Consider the following 22,677-nt stretch of genomic DNA (forward strand, 5'->3'; position numbering starts at 1 on the left):
CAAGGAGTGGAAATGCACAGGATTTCTTTTTTTTTTTTTTTTTCCTCACTCAACAGTCTTATCACGTCGGTCATCAGCAATTCAGAAGCTATCTGCAATCATTTAATGGCCCAGGAAAGCAAAGTTAAACTGACTCATGCAAACCAGCACTCTTCTAATGATATAACATTAGAACAAATGACTGTAATGTAATGATATAACATCTGATGTGGCGTGTCAAGCAAAAAACACTGCAATAGATTACTTTAGTTTTAGTTTTCATAAATAAGAATAAAAAAAATTGTATCCCTAGTTATCCTTTCATCCCCTCCAATGAAGTCCAGACCCAGAGATGAGCTGCAAAGAAGATGATGCATGTTCATGCAATATTCATGTGCAGCCAACTTCCGTCAGAGTAATGGACACCTAAATCTATGTCAAGCTATGGTTGGCCTTCTGTGGTTGAGCAATGGCAAAAGTCAAATACAGTACATGACAAAAATCTGATGTAATCTGTCGGAACATTGTAAAGCAGGAAAATGACAAGAGAAAACACTTAAAGTTAGCCTATTCATACTGGACCTAATGTCCTCTCTGTTGGGTCGCCATTGAAAAAAACATCAGAACACTGTGAACATTTTATTTACTAGCTTGTTAAGATTGCAATTTACAATAATCTTAGAAAGACTCAACAAAGATCCTTTGTACAGTTATTTTCAAGCAACATAAAAATTGCAAATAAGGTATATACAAAAAAACATTAGAATAATGTAAATAAATGTGTAATCAGTGACATATTTGTTTTTTTCCCAGCTACACCAACATGCTGCAGTCATTAGATCAGTTTTAACTGGTGACGCATGCTTTTAACCTGATTATGGTAACTAATGCTACATTGGGAGTTTATACAATGTGAAGTGAATTTTATAATGGGAATGATAATGCAAATATCCGCTGAGTCTTATGTGCCATAAGACGGATGCAAATTTACAGAGGCCATGCTAATGCCGAGGGATGTGTAGAGACTATTGGAGCATGCTCATTTGGAACCAGACTGCTTTTAAATAAATAAAAAGGACCAAGTGGTCAGCCTAATGAGTGCAGCATGTCGAGACGAGATTCATGAAATGTTCGTCGAATCTTTTTAACAGTCAAAAACAACGAGTTGTCAGTGAGGTTACGCTCAGCAGAGAGAAACCGCTTCTCTTCAAACGCACAGGCGGGATTACAAAAGGTTTTATATACTATACTATCTTCATAAAAATAATCCAATTTAAGTTATAGCATTACTCAGACATATCCTATCTCCTTTTTTTCCCCTCTGACGTCGTTATAGATTGTATATACAAGAAATTAAAATCTACAGTGAAATAATGTTACTGAGTTTCAGTCCTGAAACGATCCCTTTGTTTGCGACATCGAAGAACTGCTTACAGTACGTTTTGCTAACACTGCAACTTGAATGGACCAATTATTGTGCTTGTTTTAATTCCCACAGTGAATACAACAGTTCCAAGACAGCGTAAAAACCAATTTAAAAAATCTAAATAATGTCTTAGTTAACAGAAGGCAGTCCTTCAACTAGTACATTTGAATTAATATATTAATAATTTAACAACCTGTTGACTTGGCTGCTTATTGACAAGCAGCCTGGTATTGTTTGCTTTAGCTTCTTTTGTCCTGATTCTGATTAGCTAGCTTCTGTTCATCTTCCCTCTGTTGCTCTCCCTGAAGATCAACGTAACACTTCCTGACGTGATCAAAATCCAAACATATAAATTAAATACACAAGCAGTTACGTTTGAAAAAAAATGGCATGCCATTGGTCCTTTAAATACTGTTCATTACGTAGGCTGGAATGCTTTTAGATTCTTTAATACCTGATATAGTAGAAGTAAGGGATAAAAAAATGCTCCTTCTGGATACAATAAATAACTATCCTTCATATAGTGCAGTAATACAGTACTCACACTAAACCTACAGTAATTGCACAGTAACCACATGCAAAGGGCTAAAGAAGCAGCCCCCCCGCCCCCCATTTTTTCATCCCTCTTTTCATCTGTCCCTCGATCCCTACTTCCATCTCTCTGTCTAGCCTTTTCTGCATCTATTCAGTCACATGAAGCTACATAAGCTACATAAATGAATACAAGGGTATTCAAGTATAATACTTGACTCGGGGTCCAAACATTGAGCCCTGGGGAACACCAGCCCAAACCGAGAGACAGAGACAGCTCTCTGGAGTTGCAGTCCAAGGCAAAACGGATAGCATCTTCATTTAGGATGACAGCCAGCTATAGGTAGTTTGGTTAATCCAGTTAATAGTTACAGCTCAGTTTGGAGCGTAATCACTGTTGGTGTATTCTGTATGAGGCCTCAAACTGGCCTCTCCCTTTCACTTATGTTGTGAACATTTTTGCACCAGTTATCGGCCTTGTGTAGACAAACAGACACAGGGATGATACTTCTATCTGGGTGGCTTCCCAGTATAACAGTACATGACTTTCCTGGAGCTTCAGGCTGCATCAGTCTCACTGTAGGTGCTCCCTAGTAACTGTCATTAGTAATTTGTACAGTCTTGTTTAGCCTGTACTTTGCACTGAGAACTTTAGTGGTATCCATGATGGAATGAATCTTGTGTAACCGGGGCAGTGTGGCAGGGGGGGAACCGTCTTTCCATTGGGAACGTCTCTTGGAAAAGAAAGCGGCGAGACTTCGGTTATTGTCATCTCTCATCATGTCTTCCTATTTCACATTCACCCTTTCTCTGATGGCTTCTCTGAAGTGACGGTTTCCTTAGAAATCTCCATCTGAAGGTGGCAAACACAGCTTGAAGAGTCTGTTGTAAAAGAAAAACTTGGTGTGAGGAGAATCCGCTTTGTCTTAAGACCATATCATGTACTGATGGCATTTGAAGAGGTGCATGGAAGTGGTTTTATACAGTACCTTGGGAAGGATGCAGGCATCTGGTCCATTACCTTGAGATTTTTAGCAGAGAGCTCAACTCTTGCTCCCTGGTAAAAAAAAAAAAAGAGGAAACATAATACTATGAGTTCTACAATAACCATATTACACCGAATGGCTTAGCATCAAAAAGCCTTCAATTTCTAAAAATACTTCCTCTAACTCAGGGGATTTGATGTTATTCCATGCAAACAACAGATTATTATTTGATATGATATTAGCAAAGGCATTGTGGTAGACTATGTAAGAAAAGCGTTTGATCACAATTGTTACTCTAACTGTAGATGGAATCCGGCTAGGTGATGATATATCATTAATTATGACTTTCAGTAAATTTGACGATACCTTGTTATCACTTAAGTGAGTAAAGTTGTTCAAACTAATAATTCCAAGCAAATTGGACTGTGACACATTAAAGTGGAACACTTGAGTTCATGGCATCAGAAATCAAACTTCAAAATTGTAAGACATTTTTGTGTTATTGTGATATGCATCAATATCAGAAAAAAAACAACCCACTTTCTATTATTGTAAAACTAATTTACATGCATTACCAGTCCTACTTCTTACTAAAACTATTTCTAATGACCGAAATATAGGTGCAAAGAAACCACACTATAGGGGGGAGGCCATATGAGTCATCAACCGTCCCTGAGCTTTACCTGTTTGCGCATTATATCCATGGTCTGCATGATGCAGCGCGGCATGAGGCCGTGGTTCCTGGCTAAGATCATGGACTGCTCCAGTGTCACATTCAGGGTACATCTGCAAAAACAAAACCGGTTAAGAGGGTAAGCTCTGCATGTACATCTGTAACAAAACATTACATTACATTACATTACAGTCATTTAGCAGACGCTTTTATCCAAAGCGACTTACAGGAAGTGTATTCAACATAGGTATTCAAGAGAACTACTAGTCACCAGAAGTCATAAGTGCATCTCCTTTCTTAAACAAGCATCTAAAAGCATAAACCAGAGCAAAAGTATAGTGCAGAGGCAAATTACTACGAAAACAATAATTGCAACAGACTAATACGAATACAATAAGTGCTACAAACTAATACGAATAGGATAAGTGCAGTAAACGAATATGAATACAATAAGTGCAGCGAACTAATACGAATGCAATAAGTGCTACGAGGAAGGCTCAGGGTAGTACTTCTTGAAGAGGTGAGTTTTCAGCCTGCGCCGAAAGATGGGCAGTGACTCTGCTGTCCTGACGTCAGTGGGGAGTTCATGCCACCACTGTGGGGCCAGGACAGAAAAAAGCTGTGACCGGGTGGATCGGCCGCAGGGACCTCTGAGCGACGGCAGCAGAGCGAAGTGGTCGGGCGGGGGTGTAGGGCTTGACCAAGGCCTGGAGATAGGAAGGAGCTGTTCCTTTCACTGCCCTGTAGGCTAGCACCAGAGTCTTAAACTGGATGCGAGCTCTTACAGGGAGCCAGTGTAGAGAACACACTAATGGGGTTGTCCACACAAGTATGTGCTTCCACTGCTGGACACCTCGAAGTAAAAATGTATTCATAACAGTGAGGCGAGGCTGCACTGTGTTTATCTTTATTGCAGCTGACAGCCTAGTGGTACTACACGAAAGGTGTAATAGTGTCGGCGTGGTGCCAGGCTGACCTCTGCATGCCTGTGCCGCACATGGTGATGTGGCAGGCTCCGAGGCGGTTACACAGCTCCGAGGACACACACAGCACGCTGACACCCGACGGGTGGCCCTGGGTGCTCGGGCGCACGTTGACGTAGGACTGCATTAGTCGACACAGATCGTCCAGCGTGTTGAGGGGTCGCAGCAACTGTGAGGAGGAGACAGTGAAGGACGGAGAGGGTCAGTGGCTTAATGGACTGCTAACAAGAAGTTACAGTGGCCATCTTACCAAGTCAATGAGACAACTATCAAGTTTTAAAATTTGTATTTCAGAAAAACAAACATAAAACCATTTTGTTTTCATTATACTTTTAATATTGAGGAATAACACAGTTATATCAATAAAAGGGACAGTTCACCACTTATTCAAGAACATGGATATATTACCTGCGTGCCATTTATTACTCTAGATTGTTTTAGTGTGAGATGCCTAGTTTTGGAGACATCAACTGTAGAGCTGTCTGGATTCTCTCCAATATAATGGACTACATGACAATCTCATAGACGACCAAAAATGTCTATTTCCAGAAATCATGACATAGTTCTTAAAATAATCCCAAAACCTTGTTGTGAGCAGTTTCCCGGAGGGACTATTTTCTTTCAACCATAGTTCCTACATGAAACTGCTGAAAACAATGTCTGGGGATTATATTATTATGTCTTTTGGATTTTAGGGTTAACTGTCCCTTTAAATGTCGAGCAAATAAGATTTAAAAAAGTGAAAAGGTGGATCTGTATTAGAAACAAGTGAAATGATCTCCCACCACTTGATTTATTTCAATTTACAATACTATACTAAGCAGAGTAACTGACTTGTAAAGATGGTGCACCAGCAGAAATAAGAGGAAAACCATTTTAAATAACACAAAGAGGTTCAATTCTTTGTAGCCTTTCCTTTGAAAGACAATGGAAACCTGATAATGAGAATCTAGATATTGAAACTAGGTTCTATTTGGTTTTAATCACTGGAATCTAGTTCAGCTACAGTCAGTTTGGGACACTAGAATTGTCTTTCTAATCTAATCATATCTGAGGTTCAAATGGAAGCAGTTTATAATGTTGAAGTGTTGAGGTTAGTTGGAGTTAATAGGGGAGTCTTGGCTAACTAGTTTGACGGGAGGGTGCGGGTTCCAGAGGAGGAAACAAGACTCCAGTTCATCTTACTTTTGAAATGCTTGGTTGCAGGTCTCTAACTTCAAGGCCCAGTATCTGTGCTTGCATTTATATTCAGTCACAATGTTATATAAAAAATGGACTCATGTTACAAGAACAGGATATAAGTTACATGACGAAAGACCACGTAAACTGCAATGTAGACAGCAAAATCAATAAATGTGAAATGTATCAGAATAAGTGTATATTTACCTGGTCTATCTTCATTGCTGTGGTGTTTGAGTCCGTAGGGAGGTTGGACTTCTCCAAATAGAAAGCCCTGTTGGGGGAAAAAAACATATCTAGTTCCATCTTGTTTGGAGATCGACAGATTTTTCTCCTCTGACTCACTCGGTGTGAGAGCTGAGTCATCTAGCACCTTGAGTACTTCACTTTAGAGAATATGAGTCTATTACAGTACATATTTCATAATTTATTGATGTTGCATGGGTAATTTCCTGGGAATTAACGCACACACTTAAGACATAACAGTCATACTATTATTATTATTATTATTATTATTATTATTATTAAAGGGCAATGAACAATAAAAATTCAAAGAAAAAACGAAATAAATATATACATTCTTATATGCAGCTCTGTAAATCTGAACTTTATAAACTGAAATTGCTAAACATAATATTTTACAGTTCCTTAAATATATTTTTTATTGTAAACATTGTATCTTGCAGACATTGTGTGTTGCAAAAAAAATAAAAAAATCCCACAAGCCAATGTTACTACATGAGCCACTGGGACACGTCCAGCTAATGGATTCAGTTCCCACCTTGAACAATTCTAGACCTTGAAACTAGTTCAAACAGCAGTCGACGCTGCTTTTCTGCTTGCTTATTCAACACCACGGGGTCGACTCTCCCTTTAAGGTGAAATATATCCCGAGCTCTAGTGAGGGCTGCGATGCAGTGAAGCGTGAGGTACCTGAGTCTGCGGTAGTAGGCCTTGACCTTCTCCAGTGAGACAGCGTTGGTGCGCTGCTGGAACTCCTCCATGGCCGAGTAGTCCTGCTGGGAAACTCCCTCTGGACGCTCCAGTGCTGGATGAAACGAGCAGGAGGCATTCAGATCAGCACACATGGGCACACGTTTATGTGATCACATATTTTCATGCCCTACAACTTTAGCCCTCGCACCTTAAAACCTCATCGTGGTTCGAACTTACACAAAGATGAAAATAATTGAGTGTTGACTCTGAAAAGCCATTTGATCCAACCTGCCTCGAGCATAATCCTAACCTCCACTGCGGAATAATATTTTGATAAAGATTTCAATGCCTTAAATCTCCTTACTTAAGTGGATTTTCAATCTATATGAGGACATATGGCGCTCAGATATCGACACGCACTCACACAAACTTCAGCACCTGTATTATCATTACACTCCCCCCCCCACCTGCAGCAAAGACTGTTTTCCAGTAGGTGGCAATGTTCAACCACAGATTTATATTGGTGAATGGCTCTGAAGCTGTGAGGCGGCACTTAGTTCCAGTTGAACTACATGAGAATGTGATAGCTCTCTCATTGGGTTAGTGTTCCAACTGGCGCTCTTCTATGGAAAATGAATGGCTATTTGGCAGACAGGCATGATTCATAACACCATCAATTGACACTAGGCCAGGAGACTGATGGAGATCTAGAAGGTGCACGGCATCAGAGGAGTACGCAAAAGTGGAGCGTCTTAACTTGCAGATAAAAGGCTTCAATCTAACTTAATAAAAGCATGTCGAGCTTTCAGGAAATGTGTCTGTGTGAGAGGCTGCATAATGCTCTGAGAGTGTTTTTAAATAATACAATTCAATGTATAGAGTGCAGAAGTGTTTTCCTGTATGTTCAATACAACCCTCCCTGAATTTGGGTATTGCACAGAATTCGTGGTCAGACTTTGATCATGCCGAGTTTAAACTACCTTTTAATGCAGAATTTTGTTTTAAGCAAGAACTTAATCTAAAATTCTGTAAAAAAAACTAAACACAGATGTTATAACACCTGGGGCCCACTCGTCATTGTTGTGTAGTGTTACTTGTCTTTATCTACACCCTCTGTCCAGTTGCTCTGTCCCAGTCTTACCCCTGGTGAAGAGGACGGTCTGCAGCTTGAGGCTGCCTCCATTTTGCAGCCGGGTGGGCAGCTCGCTGAAGTGACAGCTGTCCAGGTACAGGGTGACCCTCAGCGCCTGTCGACTGCCCTCCACCTGGTAACACACTGGTGTGTCTGCAATAAATAGACACAGACAGGGGAGACGTTAAATAGACGGCCCTTCTGTCATTTTGACTGTTCGGCTCAACACGTGAAAATGTGGGAATGGTGAGGGGTAGATATTTTTTTATAGTCGTCTTTAGATTGAACAAAAACAATTTCACATATACACAAATCAGCATTAATAATATAGCAGTGAAGTTTTACAGTTGTGTCACTCTTAACGTGTATTAACGTATACATTAGCTGCACTGCTGCATTATTGAAGTCTGGCAATCATTTTGAATTATTTGTGTTTCTACAAAGCAGGATTTCATAAAACCACAATCACTGCAGTCGTATCAGAAACTCTGCCTTGCCATAACTGAATGTTGAAAACTCTGTGTCTCCAGCATTGCCTCACTTTGGCTTTGACACTGCCACAGAGTGCACAGTAATGGGTAAAAAAGTCCATTTAAATATAACATCTGTAATTATCCCGTGTGTCATTTTGGGAAAATCCGCACGACACGTACTGTTATGTCTGTTTCTAATGTAGCAGTTTCTGGCAAACACAATGCTGGGATGAGATTTTTTTTTTTAAAGCAACAGAATTAAAATCTAATCAGGAGTGTCCACATTACTTTGCAGGACAAATGGACAGTGGTCGATCCCCATAATGTATGACAATGACATATGTACAGTTTAGATGTTTGTCTGGCGCATTTGTTTAATCTTTCTGCTCCCTTTGTAGTTTAAAACTCATTTTTCATTACTGAATCACTTGTAAGCAGAGCAGCAACCTTTTCTGATTCTACAAACAATACATGACTAGCAATAATGTATAACTTACAGCGGTTTCTGACTGTGGCACATGAGCTGTTATTAGGAAATGGGAAGAGCTGACCTTTACTTAGCGACCTCTAGGGTCAGCGCTCTTTGCTAGAGAACCCATCAAGCCGTAATCCTGTGGAATTGGCCCTGATGCCTCAGACTCTGTGGTGCTCGCATGATTCTACCAATAGCTGCCCGGCTTGCTGAAGATGCTATTATCAAATCAATACTGTCCAATGGAGGATGCCGCCACAAACCATCTGCCTGCACTGCAACATTCTGAGCATAAAATGCAAATTCAGCAAAGACGTTTGGTTAAAAACGTTTTTTTTTTTTTTTTTTACATGAAAGTAAAATAGGAGAGTGGATCTGCATATCTCTATATGCCTGTCTTACTGTGTAACGTGCAGTATGAATGACCAAGTCAACATGTGCACGTATTGGTTTGCAGGTTCGTGCAAAATATACGCATGCCATGTGTACACTAAATACTTTCTGCTGCAGAGCCTGATCCTAGAATAACAAATCCCTGCTTCATCCATCGCTCTGCCTCCCAAAATGGGAAGTGCATGTTGTGCTTTTCCTTTCAGCTGCAAATCTCTGCCGGCCACATTGAGGCGGCTGAAAAGAGAACTGATTCAGGATGCGGTCATCCTTTGTATCTGCTGGCTTTAAGGCTTCTGGTGGCCGGTGAGCACCTTCAGTGAATGCGGATACAGAGGTTATTAAAGGCACGAAGGCACCGAGGTCACGTCAAGCCGCTCACAATGCCCCAGTAGGAGCAACCCGCGGTGCATTCTCAGCTACTCCAGCACACTCTTCTTTGCAAATGCTTACTCTTAAATAAATGCTCCGACCTTGAGCGGTTTGGGGGGGACGGAAGCGATGCTAACCATAAAATCTATTTTGCCATTTTTCATGCAGTAAAGTATTACAATCAAGTTTAAAGCACCGTTTGTTTATATCTATAGGTGCTTCCATATGTGTCGGTATTTCATGTTTTTCAGAGCAGCACTCTAGATTGAATGACTCCCCACTCACAGCCTGTCTAGAAGGGACCGTCTTATCTTCAATACAAAGACAACCAGGACGTTAAGAGGCTGCATGCTGTGACCTTGTTTAAGATGATTTATGGAGCCATTATGGTGTTGTTTTAGCTCCCTATTCAGTCGCGTTCCACTGAAAAGAAAACGAAATCTCCAATGATAAAATGTCAATTTCGTCCTCAATGGCTACCATGCATCCACACAATGGAACTTTATTCAGGGTTGGTCGAACCATACAGCTGCTCATTAGCAGCGGTGTGCTTTGAATGGGCAGAGTCAGTCTTTTTTGATGGAGTCTCTTACTTGTGACTAGACACTCGTCCTCCAGTTGCCTGAAGAACACAGTGACTTTGTCCAAATCCAACAGGGCTGCCTTGGTGTCCTCCAGCATGGTCCGCTCTTCTTTCTGCCAGGGGGGAGAGAGAAATAGAGAGCTCAGTTGCAGAAGAGTTGAGATAGTCAGAAGTCATGCAGTAGAGGACAGCTGCATGGCTAGAAAAAGGCATAAAGACCCAGGACACATGGACGTAAAAGTGGATGTGATTTAAGTAATGCATCCTACTTATGAATCCACATGACAAATCAGTTTATCAAATGAAAACAGGAAAATCTGTGCTCACTAGGTGTGGCGCCAGCGTGGACTGGAAGTGCAGCAGCACGCCAATGACAGATATTTGCTCCAGCCACTTGCGGCTGGTCTCCTTGCCGTCATCCTGGTACTCGCCGGCGTTGTTGAACCGCGACCGCAGGGCCGCCAACAGCTGCTCCGCCAGCGCGCACAGGGCGCCCGTCGCCGCCTGGCAGAAGATCACATCCCGTCGCAGCTGCAGAGACGTGTCTGTTGTTGAGGAGGAGGGGGGGGTACAAAAAGTGGAAATGATTGGGAAGATCAGTGGGCAATAAAGGGTTAAGGCATCCCAACCTCCTACGGTAACCTTCCTCATTACACATGTCCTGGAGTTGCTCCGGTACATATGCTTTATTCCATTAGCCTGGATCCCCTGTGAGGATATCTCCCATTAACTAGCGCCGTCTGCCACTGCGCCCTGTTCAAAGTGACTGCAGCATCATATGCTCGGACACCAAAGCCCTCATCCCTTTTCAAACACACAACACAACCTGGAAATGTGCCTCGTATGGAAAATAAAAACAGTGCTGAAAATTAAGATTAGACTGGAAACTAAGTACATGTCAACATCTGCTTCAACATCTGCTTCAACAGATGTGATTAAAACACACTAACATATGCCTGTTATATTAGGCTGTTCGTTATGAATACAAAAGTAGACACAAAGTGCATTGTTTCAAAAGCTATTGACAAACTAAGAGAACCAAAGAGAACACAAACATAAAATCCTATGAAACAATATATTCTTGATATTTTAAATAAATATTTAGGTTAGAATTTAATAACCTTTGAAGATGTCTTAAGGACCTGCAGATGCCCTGAAGTAAAACTGGCTGTATTTGATGGATGATGTAATTTACGAAGCGCTCTAAAACTGTTGGAATCATTTAAAAATCTCCAGTTATGAGACGCTTCCTGCTGCTCGAGCCTGAATTCTGCCGAGTGATTGCACGGCCTCGTCTTGACAACTCCTCTGGTAATTTTATGGGAAATTGGAGCCGGGTTTAATCTTCTTCAACTGATCACCGGCGCCTCACTCTGACTATGAACTGTTCTCTATCTATAACGCTGACATGTTACTCTACCTGTGCACTTCAGCAGAGCCAGGAGTAGCTGGTTCTTTCCATCTGTGGGTACAGAAGGAAAACAAGATGATTTTGATTGTAACATACAATCATGTGCACGTGTGTGCGCTTGTGTTCAGCTTACCGTCCACGAATCGCTGCAGGCTCTCCACCAGGGTTTTGATAGAGTTGGGCAGGTTCCAAGGGTCCTCCTGGATGTTCTTGTGGATGATGTAGCGACAACGAACCGTCCAATCTTCTGTTTGTCGGAACTCTGTTCACATAAAAATCCAGGAATACGTGAGCGTGCATATCTGTCGTGTAACAGTATCAACATGGAGACACATCATCTCCCCTTTTTGGTGGTAAACACACACACACACACACACACACACACACACACACACACACACACACACACACACACACACACACACACACACACACACACACAACACACACACACACACACACACACACACAGATCGGCATACATACCTGGTTGGCTGTGGTCAGAGTAAAAGTGCTTGGTCTCCTCACAGGCCTTGGTCATGACAGTTCCTCTGAGTAGGTTGTTAATGGAGTCGACCTGTGTGCAGAGATTAAAGCACAGAACATATTGTCAGGTAATCTTCTCCCTCATATTCTTTCTTTTCCAGCTACCTTCTTTCTCCCTGTCCGTGTCATTCAAACAAACACACATGCTCAGACACACACACATAAAAAAAACTCTCGCTTCTGGCGAGGGGCAACAAGTCTTGTGTTTGCAGGCCCCCTGAGCGGCTGTTTACATGTGGAAAGAACTATAGCAGTGAGAGGAGCCCACGGGGCAGCCAAGGGACATCAAATGCCGGCAAGAGGAGATGAAAAGACGGGATGGATGTCTTCGACTGAGTCCACAAATCAGTGTTTGTGTGTGTGTGTGAGTAGAAAGAGAGAAAGAGGGAAAGGAGAGAAAGAAAAGGAGGTCAAGTGAGGGAGAAAACCAGGATCCTGACCAGAGGACAGAGAGCCCCTCGAGGTAACACAGCCCAGATGTTGACTGATTACTATCACAATCATCTGTTCCAAATCGTTTGGCAGTGGTGGTGGCGTTGAGGGGGGGTTTAACGCTGACACGTGTGCGTGTGTTTCAATGTTTTGGCTGAGTTTAAAGTTAAGTCATCTCAGATAATCCTCACTTCTTCCAAAGTGTGAGTTAGGGAATAAAGATTCCTGTCATGTCCTGTTAGAATTAGATGAGGAGTTTGGGGACACAAAACTTCCCAGAATATGTGGATCAATTACTTGAAAGCCGAACCCCAGAACTGACCTGGTTGAAAAGGTGCTCGAGGCAGCCGTGCAGCTTGTCCTGCTTGTCCGAGGAAATCCTCATGTCACACGGCAGCTCATCCCCTAGCAGAAAGAAAGAAAAACAAAACAGTTGAGGAGAGATCGCACATTTTGGATGTCAGCGCTCATTTTTATTTGACCATCTGACCATCAAACACGTTTCTATCCATCTGTATTAATGTAAATTCTGATGAAAAAGATTAGAGGGGATGAAAGCTACTAAATCATTTCAATAGAATGCCTCATTGTGGACTCTAACACTTAATGCTGGTAAAAAAAAACGAGGTGATAAACAGCGGTGGACACATACTTGGCTCACAGAGCAGACATGTGGCTGCAGGGTTTACGAAATGTTGTGTCTGAAATATCTGACCACGGTCACCGCCAAGAAACATCTACAGTATTTCTCAGTTTTGGCGCTCTGGAAGCGTGACATATGATCAACATTATAACAAATTAAAGAGGAATCCCAAGTTGGAAACTGATGATCTTTTTTTTTTTTTTTTTTAATACAAACATCCATTATTCATGTCTTTGTTTCACACTCAGGAAGCATGCATCTGCTTCGGCCTCGCTCATGTTGTTTATGTTAAATACAATTTACACTGTCGTCTGTTTGGATAGTGACACATTTGTATTCTTGTGTTGACTCTTCGCTCAACGCTGGTTTTGAAGCGATCATTGTTTCACATGCGATCCAACGTGCTGGAAGAGCGCAAAATACAAAATGTGTCACTGTAAATGAAAAGGTCAGATATTCTACATTTCCTTTACCTGATCCCATCTCGTCGCTCCCCAGGTAGGAGCTGTTACTTCGCACACTGGTGTAGGACAGGACTGAGTCTCTGTTGCTGTTGCATTCACTGTAATAAAGCACACACACACACACACACACAGTTTTAAGATGCATAATAAAGCAAAGGGTTCATTCCGCTCTCAAACCACAAAGAGGATTTGGAGAGCTGCGTCTTGTAATTATGCTGCCAAGTAATCCTTCTGATTGTAAATGCCTTTTTATGATTTACAGTATGCGAGACCGAAAGGTAATTAAACGTTTCACACAGCAACAACCGCCACTGGTTTACACTCAAGAGTCCCACGCATTTCACGGATCAACAAATACATAAGACTCGAACGCTGAAATGGAGCTCGCCTATTCAACACAAATACACTCATAAACACATGCTCTTTGTAGCTTGGTGTGCTCCTTCATGCTGGGACTTACAACCTGCCTGAGACGGGTTAGGGTTAGGGCATAGTCTGGTATTTATAGTCATGCGTCTACGTGATTCAACATGATTACCGGGAGCACGTGGAAGATTTTTTGTGGCTCAAATTATACATCGCTCCAAGTGAGAACGCTCACGATCCCCTCTGAGGAGCTCTGAATGATTCACAGGCTGAATTACCATGACAAACGGCCTACGAGCGACTACGAGCTACGAAACGACAACAGACGGCTTTGTCTTTCTTTTGCCAGTGACCAGCTTGGATGGATGACAATGTTGGGGGGGGTAGGGGGTGGATATCACCTGCTGGGTTATTCCGTGGTCCCTAATGTGTGTGCATGTGAGTGTGAGGGTGTGTTTGTGGTGGTAGGGGCTTGGCTACTTCAGAGAGAGAGTTAATGCGGCTGCCTTTTTGTAGTTTGGCTTGAATTCTCCTCTGGCTTTTGTCACACACACACACACACACACACACACACACACACACACACACACACACACACACACACACACACACACACACACACACACACACACACACACACACACACACACACACACACACACACACACACACACACACACACACACTAATGCTAATATGTGTGTATGCACTAGTAAATCCAAGTTGTTGTTTTTTTTGTCTTTGTACTCTTTCCCTCCACTCTGTCTAATCTTACTCCAGGCCTCCCATTGCTTTTCTGTTTATTTGTTGCCTAATTTACACACAATTCCCCCTCTCCCAATGGGTCCTGCAATATTCTCTTTCCGCTTGTGCACGGGTAGGTGTGTTTTCTGGCTGAATTCAGACACACACACACACACACACACACACACACACACACACACACACACACACACACACTCTGTCTCTCTAACACATACACACACACACACACACGAACACGCAAGAGGTGTTCTCTAAATTTAACCACACAACTCCTGCCAAAAGTGTGAGCACCACTGTGCACAATTATCCCGCTTGTAGTAGCAGATCTGGCTTAAACCTAAACCACACACGCACACGTACACGCACACGTGCACACACACACACACAGGAATACCAGAGAAAGCTTGCTTCATTAATGTCCCCTTTGCATTTGATGTAGCATTCACAAAAAAAAAAATGGCATAAATTAAAGACACTAAAAAATGCCAGTGTGCAGACTGAAACCACTTGCATTTTGAGTGTGGCGTTAATGGACATATTGTCCCACAATGCAATGCACAGTAGGAACCGAGGAACTGCTTAGTTACTAAAAAGGTTGAACGAACGTTTGCATGTTGATGCGAAAGCTTCAGGGACATCCCGTAAAACAAAAACATACACTTGTCAAATAATTGGAAATAAATTTGACTTGCACAATGTGTTGAAGCTGGAATGTTTTAATTCTTGAAGTTAAGGTTCCTATGCTGTCAGAAAGTTGAATTTCTTGAGCTCGCTGGTTTGTCTAAGGAGGCTAAGAAAAAAAAGGCAGTCTGTAGTGGATTCATTCTGGAGATGCTGCTGTTTAAGGAAACAGAAGAGACAAATAGGACTGTCTGAAATGTTCAGCGTCAAAGGACGATCAATCGCTCGAGATGCATTCTAATGCCAGGAGGGAACTGTGATTTGCTTCAGCTGGATCTGGACCCAATCGTCTTAATTCAAGACAAAAGGTCCAGGCAGGCTCATACGCAGATACGGGAGCCGAAGATTTACGACAGACACAATGTACCCGAGTTTAGAACAAGCACTACTTGATCCCCATTTCTTCGTACTCTCCTCATTTCTCTCTGTATATTTTGTCTTTCATTCCCCTGTGTCTGTGTGTCTCTCTCTTCTGTCCTCGTTCTCACATTATGTTCCTCACAAACTGTACTCAGGCAGTGACCTCCGACTGTTGAGTCCTGCCGCGGTCTGTCACCACCTCAGGCTTTCATGTCTGATTCTCTCAGCAAGACTGAACAAAAAAAGGTTTCACCGCCCGCCTCTGAAACACAGTAGCATTTTTCATCACAAGTGGGAAGATTCTTCCATGTCCACTGCTACCTTGAACAGAGTGGTTTTTTTTTTCCACTGGGCTTCCAAAACCCTGAGTAAACACCTCATGTTGTGTGTGTGTGTGTGTGTGTGTGTGTGTGTGTGTGTGTGTGTGTGTGTGTGTGTGTGTGTGTGTGTGTGTGTGTGTGTGAGCACCACATAAACAACAGCCTACATTTCTCCTATGCATTTTATTGCAATGAGGTAGTCACGTTTCACATGGCGTGGCCGGGTCCTTAATGACAGAGTGGGTGAGGAGGCCGCGCCCCAAACGTTTGGCTCTATTATACACCAGCCCACCACACCAACAACCAATAACTACATCTTAGTGGGAGGTGGAGGGTGGGGCTCAGTGGAGCACTGCCCAGTGAACCATGCACACACACACACACACACACACACACACACACACACACACACACACACACACACACAGACACACACACACACACACACACACACACACACACACACACACACACACACACACACACACACACACACACACACACACACACACACACACACACACACACACGAACATCTGAATGAACTCACAACGAGCAAATGACATAACCAGATCTGACCAAAACATTTTGAAGTCATTTTTAGCCCTTGATCACGCCAACATCTGGAATGACTTTTAGCCTCCGAAGGGAAGGAGGAGGGGGGGGGTATTATGTGTTTTGTAGGGTAAAGAAGGAGTTTCAATGTTGTTCATGCTTTATAGAGTCCACAGTTAGAAATCCAGGTGTGACACGAGGCTGTCAGACGTTTCCTTTCTTGTGTTTTATAACCATGCTCCTATAAAAGCCAAAGATAGATTTTGTGCTTCGAACCAGGCAGCATATTGAGAGAAGATCTTTGAGGATAACCAAATGTACTTCCTAAGCCAGAGAGGCTCATAATCAGGTTACATTCATATTATTTAGAATTGTTTGAATTCTTTGTGACACTGCCCTAACCGTTACCTGTAGGAGTCCCTGTAGCTCATCGTGTCGTGGCCCGAGTCCTCCTGGTCATCCTCGTTCACCTTGAAGCAGACCCTTTTAATGCCGCCTTGCTCAACTTTGTCCTGGTCGCAGCCGTCCTCGCAGGGGGCCAGAGAGGGCGGCTGGCTGGGCTCGTAGGTCGGAGGCTCCCCGCCCTCCCCTTGGAGTTCCGTGGGCTCGGTGATAGACGACAAGAGGCTAAAGTTTGATTAAAAAACAAAATATGGCTATTTTTAGCACACATATAATACATTTTGTAGTATTTTTTTTGCATTTTTAAATTGTTAAAATGTATTGATGGCTCTAGAAATATAAAGTATATTGAAATAAAATCATTCAAATAAATTCCAGCCCTATTATGCTTATATTTATATTATAATACACTGTGCACAGACGCCTTCACAATCCAACAATATTCAGCCACATTGTCACACCCCTTCCTCGGCACAGACACACAATATGTGTCTCTTTCTCTTGATGTTATCCTGGCCTCACTCCCTGTTCCTGTTCTGGGCTCGGGCCCATAAATATTTTGGGCCTGAAGAATGTTTCTTTTGTCAATCCTCAACTTTAAACAAGGCAAAAGGGCAGGCAGACAAAGGGAGGCTGACGAACAGCCTCGAGAGGCTGGTGTTGGGATAACAGCTCCTTGCTTTTTATGCAGAGATTTCTAAATGTCACTGTGAAGGCTACGAAAATAGTCCACTCACATCTAAACACCAGTGGAATGCCAATATTTGATAATAGCACCAGCAGAGCTGAAAATACTCTCTGAATGGATACGAGTGAACACTTTTCTTTTGATTTGATAGGTGATGCTTGTTTTACAATTTGAAAGTAAAGATCAATTCATTCAGTTGCACAGAATTCATATAAACTGTACCACTTACACATCTATCTGAGCGACATACTGCCTCATCTCCCTTACAGCGACGTCCAGGCGGCTGTACAGGTGAATGTAGGCGTCCTGGGTCTCCGTGTCTTCCTGTTTGAGCAGGAAACTCAACCCGCCTTCCCCGTGGCCGCCACGCCGACTGTCCATCGACCCGTCGCCTCCATCCACGCTCACCTCCTCGCTGCCGTCCGCCTCGTCCCCGTCCATGCCGGAGCAGCTCCAGGAGGGAGCGCCCATGCTGGTCACACAGTGCTGGGTGTGGGACATGGGGTTCAGTTGTGCTGCAGGACAGGACAGAGGGGGGAATAAAGAGCATGTTGCAGTGGATGAAAGAAACGGACTTGGCTCTCTGACAATAACATTTACCCCTGATGTTCAAAAACCCCCTTTAATGAAAAACAACTTCTTAAAGGGCACTTGTGAGACTGTTGGCACAGGATGCAAACTTGTTTACTTGGGTTGAATGCCAAACTAAGCTGCAATAACTTGAGACATCCCAAAACTGCAGACAGATCAAGTTATTGCAGTAAACCCGGGATGTGTACTATTAATACACACAACGAGCGCTACAATTAAATACAAATTCCATTTTTATGTACATTCCACACATTCCTTTAACATCCAGGGTGTGATGCTATAGGTGAAAAATGGTACCGCCTCAGGTAAAATCCTCGTAAATGAATGCTATTTGTGATTGCAACGCAAAAAGACTAGCGTCTGTCTGTACCGAGATAAAGCATCGTCTCCTTTACTCTGGGCCGGGATGAGCACCAGAGTGGAACACCTCGTGGGTACAACTGCTAGTCCGACGCCTGACTTGCAGCTGGTGCTGATAGGAAAAATGACAACAAGGCATTCCTGGAACGCCGACAGAGATGCTATCTCTATGGCATTTTCATCTTTGCTTAGAGTAGAGTTCAGAAGACTCTTAATTAATATCAAAGTTGGGCCATGTCGACAGAAGACGGGGTACTTCTTTCTTAATTTATGGATGAAGGATTTCTTAACATTTTGCCCTCTTCTTGAAATTATTCTTCGCCGACATTCCATTCCATTTCCACTCAAATCCCTCACGTTCTCTTTCTCTCCCCTTTGACCCCTGCAGCAGTGGCGGCAGCAGCAGCATTGAGTGAATGACACAAATTCCTACGCTGCCTCGAGGCACCATCTTTTCGGACATTATTCATTCACTTCTCATGTCAATAACATGGGTACGGCCTGCAGCTAATGGAGTCCTAATGGCTAACCACTCATCTAATTTACCATGGGAGTCCCTGTTGAGACTTTATGGCTACTGTGGGAGGCTGGGGTCGACATTACCTTCTCTGTGCTGCTGGGTTTAAATGGTCACGGAGGGTAATTAGTCATAACGATCACCGGTGTTAAGTGGGGTAAGCTGTGTTATCAGGGAGGGGTTGGATCTGAGTTAATCTTAGTTTAAGCAGTGGTTTTGTGACTAATATTCAATACGTATCGGCTAAAGGTACATGTAGGTGTGACCCCCCACCCCTCTACCTTGGTCAGGGTCCAGGCCATACAGGGAGTTCTTGCGCCCAAAACGGATGCTGAATGTCCTGCCAGCCGTGGTAGTGCTCTTGGGGTAGGAGACCTGCATGAAGTTGACGTGGCAGTTGGTGGGAACAAAGTCCATGCAGCCCAGCGGGTGAGGGCGTACGCCGGCCTGCCTGAAGGAGGGCCACGCTTTGTTCCTCAGCTCCAGGGCGAACTGGGTGAAAATGGGGGGACACGGGCTTAGTTTAGTGAAAGCACCTTGCACATGATTGACAGTTCTAATATTTGTGTTTATAATGAAATTATTTTTATCTTCGCCACTAAGGTTAAACATGGTCACTGTAGCAGAAAATATGACACGACATTAAGATGCTATCCTTCACATTTATCACAGACTCCCCATTAGTTTTTGGTGTATTCAGTAATAAAGAAAAAACTTGTGTCTAACTATTATTATCAAATTTTTGTCACATTTCACAAGTGTATAAAGAAGAGCCATATTCTTCCATGAGGTGAGACATTTGATAATATTTGTGTGTGGTTAATAGACGCACAATAACAGAAGAAGGACGGCGTTCAATGCATTTTCAAATCCCACCTAAAAGCATCTCTTAAGCCTATCAAAGCATTAAAAGGAAGGATGTTAGTAGTTTAATGCATCCGTTAAATAAGAACCAGGATGAAATGTATTGACAAGAATGGAGATGATACATCATTTTTGGTTTAAATGTGAGGTGTTGACTTCAAGCCCCAGTGAACTGTGCTTCAGTCTTAGTGAATAAATAATCCTCTAAATTAATCAGTTTTTAACTTAATATCAACGAGTAGGGGATGTTTCTGTCTGTAACAGCTGGATCTGACGGTCTGATGTCTATGTGTTCGTACCTGCTGATAGCTGCTGATCCGCCGTCGGATACTCTCCAGCTTGGTGTCACAGATTTGTCTGAACTCGTACTGAGGCATGGTAACGACTCGGTCACTCTGGGAGATGAGCTGGCTGCAGTTACGAACAAAGAGGCTGTCATCGCCAGAGAATGCCTCCAGGATCTGCAGAAACGAGAGACATTGATTGGTGAGGATGGAACACTCCTACAGTAAGTTTATAAACTGGATTTAGTTTATTATAATCCAGTGTCCAAAACCACATTCCTAGCAGCAGCAGCAAGTTTGTTTTTCAACTCTCTAAACATTCAGCTTTCCATTAATAACAACGAAAATCACCAGCACGGCCAAAAAGGCCTCATAGTTGTGCAAGTTGAATAAATATCAGTGACCCTCAGACTGGTGAACAGCCACGTTTGGATCTTCTATGGTACATGGGATGTAATATTTTGGTACCTGAGAACACGTAAGCCGTTTTAACAAATAGTTAAAATTGACATTATTCAACATTAAGCTACAGATGCATGAAAGCATTCTATCCTCAGTACCAGATCTTCAACTCACTCATAAGCTTAAGATAATCAAACTATAACTACCTTAGCAGTGAGGCTGAAGCAGCCCTTGGGCTCCACCATCTTCTCCAGGACGTGGCTCTTGATGCCGGCGGTGCTGACGTATTCATAGACGACGCCGTGCTCCAGGTGGACGTTGTCTACCGTCATGCTGACCAGCGGCAGCTCATTGGAGAGGGAGAGTCTGCACAGCCGGTGGTCTGTGGAGCACGATTTTCACTTGTTGTCACATTGTAAACTCTAAAAAAGTATTTTCCATTTAAAGGAACCAGGATTGGAATTTAGAGGGGAGAAAAAGAGTGAAGAGTCATGGCCTAAAAATGTTGCAAAAAAAATAAAATCATACTTGTGAAACAAAACCCCCAAAGCTTTTGGAAAGACAAACGATTAAATTATAAATATATTTAGTAATGACACATGTAGAGGTACACGGTGTGCTGCACATCTGTCAATGTACTTATCCTGCCAGCACTGTAAGAGAAATTGGTCACTTATTGTATATACACTGAAATAAAAGATTACATCTGCTATGGGTAGAAAAAGTATATACTATTAACAGGATTTTGATACTTGAATGATCCAGCATCGACTACTTAAAACTCCTTAATTCGAAATTTAACATAAAACCGGAACATTGTGTTTCACCTGTTCCATTGGTGCCGTTCTCCTCCTCGTGGTCAGAACCGTTCTCCACTGGATAAGGACTGAAAGGACTCTCCACCTTTTCGCCCGCACCCCTTTCTCTTTGGAGCTCTTCCACATCTTCGAATGCACGATACACCCACTGACACTGGGGGAAACATCATATTACATGGTATTACTATAATGTGCAAAAAAAAACAAACATCAGAATTGAGCCTAAAGTGAGGTATAGGTGAGATAAAGGGAGAGAGCATGAAAGAAAAATAATGAAGAAGGCAAGAATCTGAAGTATTTTTACATGGCCCGTGGACATGGAAACTCTTACCTGACAAGGAAATCAGGGTTGATTGCACCGCCCCAAAAGTCAGCCACAACTACATCTAGTTCTTACTGTTAAATGAACCAGCAAACATTTACTGGAGAAAGTCCCAAATATAGCTGCTCAGCCGAGCCTGTAGGCCAGGCTAAATAAAACAAAACAACGTGCTTCATACAGACAGGAGGACAGACAGGAGGACATCCTACTCTGACGGCAGCCCTGTGAAATACCCGCCCTGGAGCCACCTAATGCTGCTGTAGGAACGTCTAAAAAAACAAACACAGGGTTTGAAGTTTGAAAGTTAGCTATAAGGTGTGTAAATCACTGATTACTCTAAACGGATAAAACTAGAAAACAGAATTCAGCCAAAAGAATCTTGGCAGTGGCAGTCGATAAATGTTCCATGGATATAGGTTGTTTATTTGTTGCTCTGGGCTACCTTTTCTCTCCGGGCGTTAAATCGCGAGCTGAAAAATGTTCAACCCTCATTACAAGTGGCCTGCAGCGACAACGTGTCAGCCAGTGATTTATGTCTGAGATCACTAGGCCACCCACTGTTGAGACGCTGTAATGAAGAAACATGTCGTGTGGCGTCACTTTGGTATCGTACAGAGATTTGATATGAATCCGTGACGTGTGGAATACATTTCTTTTCTTTTTTCTTTTTACAAACACACATTGTAGCTCCAACAATAGCTAATGCTGTTTTATGTACTGTCTCAGAGCAGGAATGCTTAGGGTCACTGGGGCTTTCCAGTCTGTTAGCTC

General features: G+C 42.7%; 1 protein-coding gene across 1 annotated transcript in view; it reads right to left on the minus strand.

The window, feature by feature from the left end:
* Positions 1-616: 616 nt before the first annotated feature.
* prex1 (phosphatidylinositol-3,4,5-trisphosphate-dependent Rac exchange factor 1) overlaps positions 617-22,677 on the minus strand; it is a 77,185-nt gene continuing 55,124 nt past the window's right edge. The window contains exons 21-40 of the mRNA XM_054608830.1: positions 21,594-21,738; positions 20,973-21,148; positions 20,380-20,541; positions 19,498-19,708; positions 17,978-18,263; positions 17,067-17,285; positions 13,621-13,709; positions 12,827-12,909; positions 12,013-12,103; positions 11,660-11,788; positions 11,536-11,577; positions 10,443-10,660; positions 10,126-10,228; positions 7,835-7,978; positions 6,691-6,805; positions 5,965-6,031; positions 4,572-4,747; positions 3,606-3,708; positions 2,926-2,993; positions 617-2,818 (exon numbers count right to left, since the gene is read on the minus strand). Of these exons, the coding sequence (XP_054464805.1) occupies positions 2,776-2,818; positions 2,926-2,993; positions 3,606-3,708; positions 4,572-4,747; positions 5,965-6,031; positions 6,691-6,805; positions 7,835-7,978; positions 10,126-10,228; positions 10,443-10,660; positions 11,536-11,577; positions 11,660-11,788; positions 12,013-12,103; positions 12,827-12,909; positions 13,621-13,709; positions 17,067-17,285; positions 17,978-18,263; positions 19,498-19,708; positions 20,380-20,541; positions 20,973-21,148; positions 21,594-21,738 (2,670 nt within the window). The 3' untranslated portion in view covers positions 617-2,775. The remainder of the gene's footprint in view (positions 2,819-2,925; positions 2,994-3,605; positions 3,709-4,571; positions 4,748-5,964; positions 6,032-6,690; positions 6,806-7,834; positions 7,979-10,125; positions 10,229-10,442; positions 10,661-11,535; positions 11,578-11,659; positions 11,789-12,012; positions 12,104-12,826; positions 12,910-13,620; positions 13,710-17,066; positions 17,286-17,977; positions 18,264-19,497; positions 19,709-20,379; positions 20,542-20,972; positions 21,149-21,593; positions 21,739-22,677) is intronic.

This window comes from Anoplopoma fimbria, chromosome 12 (assembly GCF_027596085.1).
Source record: "Anoplopoma fimbria isolate UVic2021 breed Golden Eagle Sablefish chromosome 12, Afim_UVic_2022, whole genome shotgun sequence".
NCBI lineage: Eukaryota > Metazoa > Chordata > Actinopteri > Perciformes > Anoplopomatidae > Anoplopoma > Anoplopoma fimbria.